We start from the raw sequence: 13,381 nt of genomic DNA, 5'->3' as shown, positions 1-13,381 counted from the left end.
GTACCCTTCATGGCATCCGGAAGGACCCTCTCCACATCTGGAATGACTCCCCCCGGTATGCACACGGAGTGCACTTTGGTTTTCTTCCCCTCCCTTGCTGCCATATCCCTAAGGGGCCCCATTACGTGCCTGACGTTGGAGCTCCCAACTACCAGTAAGCCCACCCTCTGCGACCGCCTGGAATATTGAGATATTGGTCACTCAATACACCTTTTAACCTCCTCAGAAGGTATATTACATGGGAGAGCTTGGAGCACATGTACTCTGTGTGTTCGTTCATTATTAGTTTCCTGTCTGTCATGAAGCCCAACAGTTTGACAGCCTCCATATTATCATGGTATCCGATGTTGTTAAGTGTGCATATGAGATGTTGTATTTTTTCTTCATTCATTTTCATTTTATTTTTGATGAACTATTCTTTAATGTTTTGAAAGAGTACATCTGTTTCTTGGAATGATTCTGCAGCAGTTCTTCCTTTGGCAAAAAGGGTGACGTCATCAGTAAACTGTAACATATTGTTGTTATGACCCATATCATTGACATAAATAAGGAACAGGAGAGGCCCTATGATGGACCCTTGGGGTACTCCATATTCCAGCTTTTGTTCTTGTGATGTTGCTCCATGAATTGATACCACTTGTCTCCGGTTTTCCAGATAAGACTGAAAGGTTGCCAGAACAACACCTCCGACACCGTAACACTTCAATTTATTGTGCAGTATCTTGTGGGAAATGCAGTCAAATGCCTTGCTAAGATCACAGAGTGTCATTGCCACACTTTCTCTGTCTTCGAATCCTTGCCTTATTTTTCTGGTTAAGCCCAGTGCTGCCGTAAACGTTGACTTTCCCTTGCGAAAACCATGCTGTGTGTCCTGGAAGAGCTTATTTACTTCAAAATAATTCTGTAACTGGAGTTTCATAACAGACTCCATAACTTGAGCTAGAATAGGAATGATAGAAATTGGTCTGTAGCTGACACTTCACACTGGCCACCTTTTTTGTAGATTGGTGCTGTCTGTGCTAGTTTAAGAAATTTTGGGAAGACACCAGAGGATAAGCATTTGTTAATTGCTATAGATAATGGTTGAGCAAGCTCTAGAATAATTTTCTTCAGCGTTGTGCAAGACATACCATAGATATCTTCGCTCTCTGAGTTCTTGTATGACTTAACTATTTTTACAATATTCGTAGGATGCACTTCGTTCCAGTTTTCAAAAGTGCTACTGGTTATGTTTCTCATGTGACTTGTGAGGACTAACCCTGAGTCAGGTATTTCATTAATAGTATCTTTCACTATCCTAACAAAGTACTGATTGAAGGTGTCAGGGCTATCAGAATTTAAGGCTGAGGTGAGCCTTTTTCTGCACTCGTTTACCAGATTCCAAGCTGCTTTGTATGTATTGTGAGCCTCTTTAATGAACCTGTCATTGTATCTCTTTTTTGCCTCCTCCACTTGCTTTCTGTAAATTCGTTTGGCTCTTACATAGTTACAATGAAGCAGATCTCTGGATGGGAGATCTCTAGCTGCTTTCATACGATCCCTGAAAACTAGCACAATGCATTTTAATTTGTTTAGCTCAGGGGTGTACCACATCTTCCCTGTAGTAGGTTTGTCCCTTCCTTTAGCTTTGCCTGTAGGATACTTCTTGTGGATTTCGGGAAATAAATCATCAAATTTAGCTTTTAATGATTGGAACAGACATTCAAATGAGGCACTGCAATTTTTTGTCGCCAGTTTACACATGACATGGCTATTTTAAGGTCATTTAGTCTTTCTTCTTTCATGATCCTTTTACTAAATGTGTAACTAGAGTGGCATGATCTTGGTTGCAGTTGACTCAAGCATTTCATACTTATTTCCATTACTAATGCGCTATGGTCAGCAGTCATTGGTTCAACTACACTGATATTATAGTCCCAGATATTGAGGTTAGTGTTAACTGTGTCTAGGCAGGCATCACCTCTTGTTGGCAGTTGGTTTGCAACAAACAGCCCATAGCTATTTATCAAAGTCATGAAGACTCTCTCTTTAGTGCTTCCATCACCTATGTGTATGTTGAAATCTCCACACAGTGCAATTTTAGATTTAAGATGTGGTAGGTAGGACAAACAGGTTTCCATCTGTGCAATAAAGTTTTCAAAATTACCATCTGTTGAGTGGTACACAGAGACAATAAGAAGGTCAATATATGTTAACACTAGTGAAGCTAATTCTAGGTGTAGGTCTGTGGAAAAGCTTTTTAAGTCTATTTCCTTTACACTAAGAGTCTTGCTTGCATATACAGATACACCACCATGAATTGTAGTAGTTTGATACCATAAATTTGCCATGTCCAAATATTCAATGGCTCTGTAATAGTCACCTTCTGTTTTGTCTAACCAGTGTTCACAGATATCTCTACTGTTACTTCTGTGAGATATTATGCCTTAGGTTTTTATTTCAGGCACTGTTTTACTGGGGCACTGGTCGATCTACGGAATAAAAAATACCTGACAACAATATCCTTTGGCCATAGTGTTGTGTCCACCACCTTGTCCTTTAGATGGAAGTCCACACCAATCTTGAAGCTGCTGTTCACACCCTTTGTTTCCAGTTTTTCTGCATGAAAGTTGCTATATCGTGGAAAGATTTTCTCAAGGAATTTGGTTACGTTTTCAGTTGTTGTGCCTTTTTCACTTTTCGTAAATGAAACCATGCTCTTTTCTTGCCATATAGCATTCCTTGTTCTTCACCAGTGCCTATTATCTGATTTTTTCTTTCTCTAGTACTTGAATTTCTGACTGATGCTATGGCAGATGCTTGATGGCTTTGTTCCTCTACACTTTTCTTTAGTGCAGTTGCATACAGCATTATTGGTTGTACATATGCATTCTGTTTCATTTTGTGTATGTTGTTGGTTTGTTGTTTTTGTGTAGTGAATGATACTTGCTGATCTGTAGATCGAAAAGTTCTTTTTCTAGATTGTACATCACGCCAATTTGTATCTGTATTAGGTGAAGGTATCTCATCTGAAGGTCTGGCTAAGATGTAGGGACTGGTTTCATTTATACTGGTTCCATTTTTCAAATTGTTCAAAGAAGTATTGCTAACACATCGATCTTCTGTCGCTTCATGGACTGTAAGCTCTTTATTGGTAGGCCTATTTGTTTGTTCCAATTTGTTACATGCATCTGTTGTTGTTGCAATGTTTTCTTGCCCTGTTTTTGTTTTGTAAGAGGAAATACTGGTAGTATTCACACAGAGATTCTGGTTTACACTGTGGGTTATTGATTCACTATTGTTTATTTTTCCAACTCACCTATTGTGGTTAATTTTTATTTTTTTTTTTTCGTTTGCACACTCAGTTTGTTTTTCAAGTAATTCAGGAGGTTGTGACAAACTTACATTCGAATTTTGAATAAATGGAGCAGGGCCGTGTGTTACAGGCTCAGTAGTCAACCCTAGATTTGATATTAGACATTTAGTGTTGCTATTTTTAACAATCAGTGTGATATTTTTTCAGGATTTTTCCACTTTTTTTGTGAGATGATATTGTCAGATGGGATGCTAGCTTCCCTAATCTACAGTTTGTGGCGATCACTGTACTGAGTTGCATTCTCATTTTCGAACTGTCTTTTATTAGTTGATTTACTGTTTTTGTTAAATCTTCAACTGCACTGGTTAATCTCAGGTGGTTTTTCATATTATTTACATCACAAGCACTATTTTCTATTTCCAGCAGTTCAACTGCACATCCTTTACAGGGTTGTTTTCATTAGTTGTCTTGCATATCAGAACTTTTGCATTCATCACTGATTGTTATATCGTCACCTACCTTCACTTTTTCACTGCTGCTATGACTGGTTCCAGTAACAAGCTGTTGATATTTTGCTGAAGACGCCATTTTCAAAGGTCCTTTGTGTAAACTAACTTCACATGCACCACAGCAGAACTTAATTTTTCCTTTTGAACTATTTACCAGGCGAACTTCATTGTTGGTAAGTTCAACACATTCACTGTGAAACAAGTTCCCACACCATAATCCACAAATCATACTTATCTCCATTTGTTTTACTATTTTCTTACATGTTTCAAATAATCTGCTAACTTCACTTCCAACCATCATTATCTGTGCATAGTTCAGTGTTTTTTGAAAAAACAGAAACTGAACCTGGCAGTATCCTCTTATACTTAGAATGAATATTTTCATTCAAAATTCAAATTTCACGTTGTGAAGATTTAGATCACTGAAACATCTGTCACTCATTGAATATCAATCCCTTTGCACTAAGATGTGAGCAACTATGTGATGCACCTACAGTATGTCATTGTGTATCATCTTGTGTTTTCTTTCATCTTTTCCTGTGTAGTTGTTATGGAACTGTGTGTTCGTGTTTGGTTTTGTTGTGTTGTTGTCTGTGGTTTGATGCTTTCTGCTTTTATTTTACTTTTAATTCTGTTGTTTAGCTTTGTGACTGTTAATAATGTAACCATTATTTTGTGCTATCTGCATTATTCTGTCCAGTTCTTTTTGGTAGCTTTCTTTGGGGAGTGGCACTGTGTTGAGTCTATGGAGCATGTGTCAAAGTGCTGCTTGCTTTTGTGAGTGTGGGTGATTTGAGGATTGGGGAAAGATAATGTTTGTTGATGTGGGTTTAGGGTGAATTTCAAATATATGCTTATTGTTTTGTTTTTTGATTATTACATCCAGAAAGTTAATTTGGTTGTTCTGTTCTCTTTCAATTGTGAATGTTATATTTTTATGTATATTGTTGATGTCAGTATGTAGTATTTCAATTTTTGTTTGTCGTTGATCTATTAAGCGAAGGATATCACTGATATACCTGAACGAATATAATATATTGTATTCTTTTGCTACTATTTTTGTGAAAATGATCTGTTCAGTGTGGTGTGCAAAAATATGCTAAGGCTCCTGAAACTGGGGACCCCATTGGTAATCCATCTTCTTGTAAATAAAATTCATTATTGAACTGGAAGTAATTTTCTTCTATTATGAGCTTTATTAATGTGCATATTTGCTTAGTCTGTTCATTGGGGAGTTGACTGTAAGTTTTCAGCTTCTTATCTATGATTTCTATTGTTTCTGGTACTGGTATGTTGAAATATATGCTTTCTATATCAAATGAGAGGAGTGTTGCTGTGTCTGGGATTTTTATATTTTTTATTTGTTGTATTAGCTGTTTAGTGTTTTTAATGGTTCCATCTTCTTGTACTTTGAAATGTTCAGACAGTAATTTTAACATGTATCCTGCAAGCTTGTGAGTGAGGGATTTTCTAAAATCCAGTATTGGCCTCACAATAAGATTTGGTTTGTGGATTTTTGGTTGGCTTCAGAGGATGGGTTCAGTGGGATTGATCTGTGTCAAGTTTCTTTTCTCTGTGTTATCTACCATGATGTCAGTATTTTTCAGAGTATTTTTTACTTTTGTTGGCTCTGATTTTAATTTTGTAATGTTATTTTGTGAGATAAATTCTTGTGTTTTTTTTTCAATGTATTGTTCTTTGTCTATCAGTACTACTGTGTTCCCCTTGTCTGTATTTGAAATTATAACATTTTCAATTTGAAGTTTTCTCCTAAGTTTTCTGAGTGTTGCAGATTCTGTGTTTTTATTGTTTTTGTCTTGTTGTGTTTTTATAGTGGTTATTATTGCTAGTTCTCTTGCTAGCCCAATGTTGACACTGCTCTTTTCATTCCTATCTTCCCTTGGCAAAACACTTTCAGCTTCTATAATTAGATTTTCTAAGTAATCATCTATTTCTGAATTTACGTTATATTTTAGTCCTTTCTCCAACAGTTGTCTTTCTTTACTGTTCAACTGTGTGTCAGGAAGGTTCACTAATCTTGGGTATAATTTGTGTGTGGGTTTTTCTTGGCTGTGTGTAAAGGTATTGAGTTTTGACTGGAGTTTTTTGAGTTGGTTGATCTTTCTTCTGTGAACTGTTTCCATTCTCTGTACAGCAGTTAAGTGGCGGCAGGAAAAGGTGGTTTTATTTACAAAATAAGTATTGCATAAATATGTCCTCAGATTGCAAAAATGGAGAGGCTGTGTGAAGTAAATAAATAAGTAAACAAAAAATGTATTACTTATGAAATGACACTTGTGCGCCCATTGTTTTGAAAATATTTGCTTAATTTGAAAGCCAAATAGCTTTCACCATCAATCTGAATGACTGCTCATAACTTTACATATGTGTTGATTAATCTTTCATCACATTTTTCCCTGTACTACATTGAAGTAATTAGAAGACAATGTAAGTTCAATTATTTGTTTTGTTTTTATAATATATTTTCCATATACTCTTATTTTTCAAATTGTTATGATAACTTTCTGGTTCAATGCTAAATAATGCAAAATACAAACCCTACTCACACTATATTATTATTCTATTTGAATTTATTTATTATTGTTAATATTTAAATTTTTTATTTGTTTATTTTTTATTATTTTTAACAGAACCACATCAAGCAGATTACAGGCTAACAGCAGAAGAAATCTCTGAAAATGCGCTAATTGTGGAGTGGTCTGTGAGTAGCAATCAAAATATATAATTTGAATTTTATGTAAAATTTGTGTTTTATATCCCTGTGAATTAATTTTAATTCACAGTGATAGATAAAATATTTTTTCTTTCTCTTTTTTTCCAAATAAGCAGTACAATTAAAACCCTCACCCACAAGATAACTCTTGAACTCAAGCAGTATGGTTACCATTGTCTGGTTATGTTTTGTTTTGTTGTTTCTGATGTGTTGACTACTGTGGAAGTCAGCAGTGATACAAACAATGAAGGAGAGAAGTTGCAATGGCTGGTGGCAGGAATCCAAAATGATCTGTATGTAACACTTTCAAATTAATTGAACATTTTATTTCTAAAAATGAAAGAAACATAACTAAAATTTTTGTTCTAAAGTGGGTTCCTGTGGCTCCTATACACAAGTATTGTTACACACTGTTACTACTTCCAGAACACGGGCTAAGTATCATCTTCCAAATACTCAGTACCAATACTCTCAAAGTCTCCAACCAAACTGGGTTGACCAGCAATACGTGGCCAGTTAAATGAGCATTGATACAGGATGCCGAACTATGTCTTCCCAGAGGTGTGGTGCTACCCGCTCTTGTGATGCTGTTTTGTAGTGCTGCACTGGTTGATGTGAAATCAATGCCTTAGAACTCCACATTCCTCCCTCCCCCCTCCACTCCCCCCGCCTCCCGAAAATGCAAGACTGTTGTCTTATAGGGAACCATCTTCCAACAATGGGGGGAAAGGCAGGAAGCTGGGCAGCTTGAGGAGCTGGGTGCCACATGTGGGATCGACGCCAAGTCCCTAGCCATGCCCCAACACCCATCCTGCACTCCGAGGGAAATTTCAGTCAGAAAACCTCATAAGTGGCACCCACCATCTTCCTGGGCCAGTCCATAAAGATATGGAGAGGGTGGCAATGACAGCGTCAGTGATGATGGGGATAATGGCGCCGGGTCCACGACGGGTGCCAGGACGAGTGCTGGGAAGTTGAGCTGTCGCGGCGGCAAACATCGATTCTGTAGGCAGTCCTGAAGAGGCCTCAGGATTGGGCACACCAGCCACAAGATGTTGGTTGGATGTAAATCTGGGAACAGAAAATATGCAGAAGAATCTCACAACTGACAAGCATGAGTCTGGTTCTGTCTGGTTCTAGTGGCAGCGCAGGAACCCAGCAGGACCTTGATTTAAATACATGCAAACGCCTAGTTTTTGAAGAATCATTCCTCTCTTCCAGCATCTGGTTCAACCAAAAACTCTGAAAAGAATAGAATCATCAGGCTCAAAGCGATACTTGTGGAGTGTGGGAGGGGCCATGTGCTCCAGTGGGCACAGCAACTGGAGCAACGTGCAATGGCACTGGCCGTGTAGAAGCTCTGTTGGCAATGAACTGTCATGGGACTGGGTTCAAAAATGGTTCAAATGGCTCTGACCACTATGGGACTTAACATCTGTGGTCATCAGTCCCCTAGAACTTAGAACTACTTAAACCTAACTAACCTAAGGACATCACACACACCCATGCCCGAGGCAGGATTCGAACCTGCGACCGTAGCAGTCCCGCGGTTCCGGACTGCAGCGCCAGAACCGCACGGCCACCGCGGCCAGCCATGGGACTGGGATTGGTACATTGTGAGCAAGAGCAGCAGTGCTTGCTCCCATGTGTGCGAGGCATGTAACTCTTCCACCTGTTGAGTGAATGCACATATTGTTCAGCGTCTCCATTCGAGTGAGGATGAAACAGAGCTTTGGTAAGGTGAGTGATACTATTAGCTTTACACAACTGTTCAAAGTCCTGAGCCATAAACTGTGGCCTGTTGTCTGTAACTAATACTTCAGCGAAACTTTCCAAGCAAAAAATAAATATAAAAGCCTCATTGGTACTATAGAATATAGTCGAGTTCACGACCACTGCAGATGGATATTTGTTAAAAGAGCCCACAACAATAAACCAACAAGTGTTCCAGAATGGACTAGCAAAGTCAATATGCACTTGTTGTCATGGCGATTGAGACTTTGGTCAAGCTGAAAATGTTTGCAGTGGGGCCATTACACTTGCAGCACAAGCGCAACATTGTGACCTCTTCTGTTCAATGTGGGAATTCATGCTCGGCCAAGAACAGTGCCGATGTGCTAGCTGTTTTGTTCATACAATTCCCCAATGACCTTGATGGAGCAATCACAACACATCTATTTGCAACACATTAGGAATAAGCACATGAAAATATCCAGAGTAATTTGGAAAGAAAATCACACTGTGCTAGAGAGAGAGGTTAGGCTGACAAGCAAAATATCAATGCACAAAACAATATTTTTCATGGAATGAGGCCTAGCAGTACAGATGTAGTGCAATGAAAGGTTCAAGTCAGGTTTACATCTGTGGCCTGTTCCATTTTCCTATGGTGCAGCGGGAAAGAGTGTAAAATTTCTGTGTCCTGTGCATCGATCTGACAACAAGATGTGACAGTAACATCGAATTCAGAACCAGGACCAAGTGGAAGGCAAGAGTGAGCATCAGTATCTGCATGTTTCAACTTGGGCCAGTACTATAATTTGTACTTATACTGTGAAAATAAGAATGCCCAATGTTGCAGCTTCTGAGCCGTGTGTGGTGGAACAAGTTTGCATGGATGAAACAAAGAGTGAAATAGGTCATGGTCTGTCACTAAGTAAAACTTCTGACCAAACAGATTATGGTGAAACTTTGCTACACCATAGATAATGGTGAGCACTTCTTACTTGATTTGGGGATAGTTACATTTAGTCTTGATCGGTAACTTGGAAGTGAATGCAGTCATCCTGTCCTGTGAACCAAATCTGTGCGAGAGCACATTTCTGATTCTGTATGAAGGAGCATCCATTGCTAAATCACAGGCTTAGCAGGATCAAAATGAACAAGGCATCTGTCACACAACAAGGCATTTTTAAGTTTCTGAAATGCTTCCTGACTCTCTTTGGGCCAAACAAAAGGCACACTCTTCTAGCACAAATGATGCAACAGAGCAGCAGTCTGGGCCACGTTGAGTATAAATGAGAAGTAATATGTCGTCTTCCCAAGAATGGACTGCAATTCTGTCAATTTCCGCAGGGAAGAGAGATCCCAAATGGCCAGCAAATGTGAGTGAAGGGGATGAAAACCTCTGCTATTAAGACCATGACCTAAGTACTGAGTTTCAGTTTGAAAAAAGGCACATTTGTCAAGGCAACACTTCAAACATGCAGCTGACATATTTGAAAAAGTGTGGTGAAAGTCCTTATATCACAATACTGTCCAATATTATTTGCTCTGCCAAGTCCTTCAGAAAATAAATCAGGAAACTCCACAGACCATTGAGTAACATTGTCTATTGCATTGAATTCAGAAACAGAAAGTACACATGAATCTAATGCAAAAATATTTTCACCATCTTGCGAATGCAATCTGGTAAATGTCACTGCTCTGAGACTGGATGTGGCAGGCAAACTACATGTTCCAAGCTCTGGAATGTGACCATTATACACAATAAGTTGTATGCAAGATTTTGTCAATTCTGGTGACCCCAACTGTTCATAAGTGGCAAGAATAAGCAATGTAATAGACGTGCCATTGTGTAACGGAAGTCGCACACAGCATCCGACAAGAATTAAGTTCACAAACATTTTGTCTGACTGTCATTGCACAAAACTTGTGTAGGGTGAATGCACATACTGAATTTTGTCATTACTAATACCAGTAGCCAGTTTAGAAAAAACTACATTCACTGAGTAAGATGGTGCTACACAGTTATGAGAGCAAATGTCAAAGAGTTCTTTTTCTGTTGCAAGCATACAAACAGTACATGATCTGGATTTCCACAAGCAAAGAAAGTCATCTTCCACAAAGGGCAGCTTTGTCTTTTATTAGTGGATAAGCAGGAACATGATTTCACAGCAGAGACATGTGTTGACACTTGTTTACTCTGTCCACTGCACAGTGGTCTGTCTGCACACATTGCAAGACTGTACATGTTTTTCACTTTGCATTACACTGTAAATGGGAGCTACCTCAAAGTTTTCTATGGCACTATTACATGAGTCCTGACATTCAGTAAATTGTAACATGTGGTTCAAAGTAGGATCAGAACATTTGAGAATGGCCTGGGATATTGTACATAACTGCATCATGAATCATTGAATCACTGTGGTACTGTTCACAGCTACAGTGAAAATGACACTCTCATGTCAAACCCTGAAGTTCAGTGACCCACTGATGGTCTGTCTGTTCTGGCTTTTTTCACAATCAAAAGAACTTGTAACAAGCTGCAGCAACCTGTAGCTGATCCTCGGAATACTTAGTGGGGGTGGAAACTAAATCTTCAAAAACTAAAAGCTCTGACCTATTAGTCAGGAATAGCTTCTGAGCGAGGCGGCAAATACCTGTGCCAGCCATTGACAAGAAATAAGAAAATTCACAGTATCTTGCACCAGATGTGGAGTACAATTAGTATTGAACTCAGCGTAACACTCATTTCATTATTCTTGTTGTTCACTGAAAGCATGGAACGGTGGAATGCACAGAGGTGGTGCTATGAATCTGGCTGAGTTGATGCAGCAGCAGCTTGTGCATTAATGAGCTCTGAATTGTCATCTTCAACTGCGACATTTGGAGGTTCTGAAACTGAATAAATTGCATTAGCTCAAAGCCAGCATCAACTAGAGACATAGGTGCAGGGGGTGTAGGGGGCTGGTTAGAGGCCATGTTAAGGAGAGGAGCACCACAACAAGTAATTACAATCAATGCAGATACACAAAAGAAATATTAGTGACGTGGTGTGACAGAGTGGTGAAAAGCAAAAGCAGCATTGGTTGTGTAATCCATGATGCCAGATGTTGTGTTGGCAACTGTGGGAATCAGCATGAACACAAACAAGGAAGGAAAAAAGTTGCAATAGCTGGTGCCAGGAATCCAAATTGATCTGTATGTAACATATTCAAATTAACTGAATATTTCATGAACCTTTCATTATGAAGTGACTTCCTGTGCCTCCTTAATGCAAATACTGTTACACACTATTACTAGTCACAGAATGTAGGCTAAGTATTGCCTTCCTAATAGTACTAATGCTTTCAAAGTCTGCGACCAAACTGAGACAACTGGCGATGGGCAGCTGTTTAAGTCAGTGTTGAGAAGTGGGTGCTGAACTGTGTCTTCCTGGAGGTATGGCATTGCCCCTGTTTTCCATTGGCGTGTGGGTCAATGCCTTCATGGAGCTGTGCTGTTCGGTGTGCAGTTGATAATTTAAGAATGCACAGCTTCTCACCCCTCCACCGTATACTTCCATATATTGTGAACTACACAAGACAGAGGCATACACCTGAATAACTTTGTGAGTAACAACCTTAAAAAGACAACTAAGGTTGTTACATAGGGAATAATTATATTGGTAATGAGGAACATATTTTCTGTATCAAGACACCAAAATAATGGTCAATTTTGCTCTTCCATTGATATAATAGAAGCACATGTAGTTGTGCCTCTGTAGAGTGCTCCTGTTGTTGAGTGTATCTTATTCACTTTGAAAACAAACCTGTGATTTTTTTTGATAGCGTGGGAATGAGAATGACCTGGGGTTATAAGCAGACACTAAATACCACAGTGTTGATGAAAGTCTGAATAATGATAGCTGCTATAATAAGTTTCACGTTGCAGTCATTCCAAAGAAGAATGTCTTTTGCATGCTGCACATTAAGTTTTTTTTTCTTTATTTAAATCATGCACTGAGACACATTTTTCCTTAGTTACAAGGCATCTTCAGTGGGTGTTCTGAAATATTACATGATTTTTCATTTGTATGTATTGGTCATCTTTTGCTCACATAGGTTATAGTTTTAAAACAGTTTGTTGAAATTTCTGTGGGAAAATGTGAAAGCACTTACAGATTAGCATTTATGTTATTACTTGTAAGCCATACAGCTTTCTCTCTTGTGACAAAGTGGTTGAAAGTTTGCAGTTTTCCTTTTAGTCACGGTTTTTAAGCTATAGGGCTGCAACTGCTATTTTCTGTGTCTAGAGTGTCATTCATTTCTGTAAGTCATAAAAAGTATTTGCAGTTGCTTTTATGGACTAGTATCAGCTTTATAATGGAGTGACAACAATACATCGTCATTCTAACCTCAGCCTCCACTGGATGTAATTGCCACACCAGACTAGTTCAAAAGCAAATTTCCTGAGCCATCACACTCAGTCCTAGTACTGCTGATCTGCCCAAAAAACAGCTTCGGTGTACACCACTTGTCACTCAATACTGTCCTGGTACTCAATGTGTTACTCAGCTACTTTGATAAGGCTATGACTTCCTCAAATCATGCTCTGAAAAGCCGTGACTTCTGTCTGACATATTCTCGACTGAACCTAGAATAGATTTCCATCTACCTCCCAGTCACTGTAATATCCTTGTCATTCTTTATGCTGCATGTGCACCCATCTCCCTATCCTATGGTTCTTAACCCTGTGACCCTCCCATGAATGGGCATAGGCAGAGGGTGTATACTGGCAACACACAACGTCCTGTTGCATAGCATGCTCTACAATGTGACAGTTGTGTCCTCAGTGCCTGTTTTGCCACACATACCATTGGGGTTATTCCCCTAGACACCAGTTTCTCAGAACTCTGCAGGTGAGAGCTGGCACTATAGCATGTCCTTTTTGCTCAGCACATGCCTGGCCTTAATTTACATTAATTTCTTTGGTCTCTGCATTTCTTCACAATAACTCTTCCTTTCTTCATTCACTTTTAGTTTTCTACCACTTTCATTTTTTGATCTGTCTATTTTTCATCATTCCCTCCCACCTTTACCACATACAATGCAGTTAGTTTTTGCTCTTATTAACTCACACACA

General features: G+C 38.9%; 1 protein-coding gene across 2 annotated transcripts in view; it reads left to right on the top strand.

Moving 5' to 3' along the window:
• The window catches only part of LOC126091863 (tenascin-X-like), a 771,043-nt gene that overhangs the window by 538,883 nt on the left and 218,779 nt on the right, over nucleotides 1-13,381 (top strand). For both annotated transcript variants that reach the window (XM_049907142.1, XM_049907141.1), the window contains one exon: nucleotides 6,456-6,526. In XM_049907142.1, the coding sequence (XP_049763099.1) occupies nucleotides 6,456-6,526 (71 nt within the window). The remainder of the gene's footprint in view (nucleotides 1-6,455; nucleotides 6,527-13,381) is intronic.

This window comes from Schistocerca cancellata, chromosome 7, assembly GCF_023864275.1.
Source record: "Schistocerca cancellata isolate TAMUIC-IGC-003103 chromosome 7, iqSchCanc2.1, whole genome shotgun sequence".
Taxonomy (NCBI): Eukaryota; Metazoa; Arthropoda; class Insecta; order Orthoptera; family Acrididae; genus Schistocerca; species Schistocerca cancellata.
This window is presented reverse-complemented; position numbering and strand designations above follow the sequence as displayed.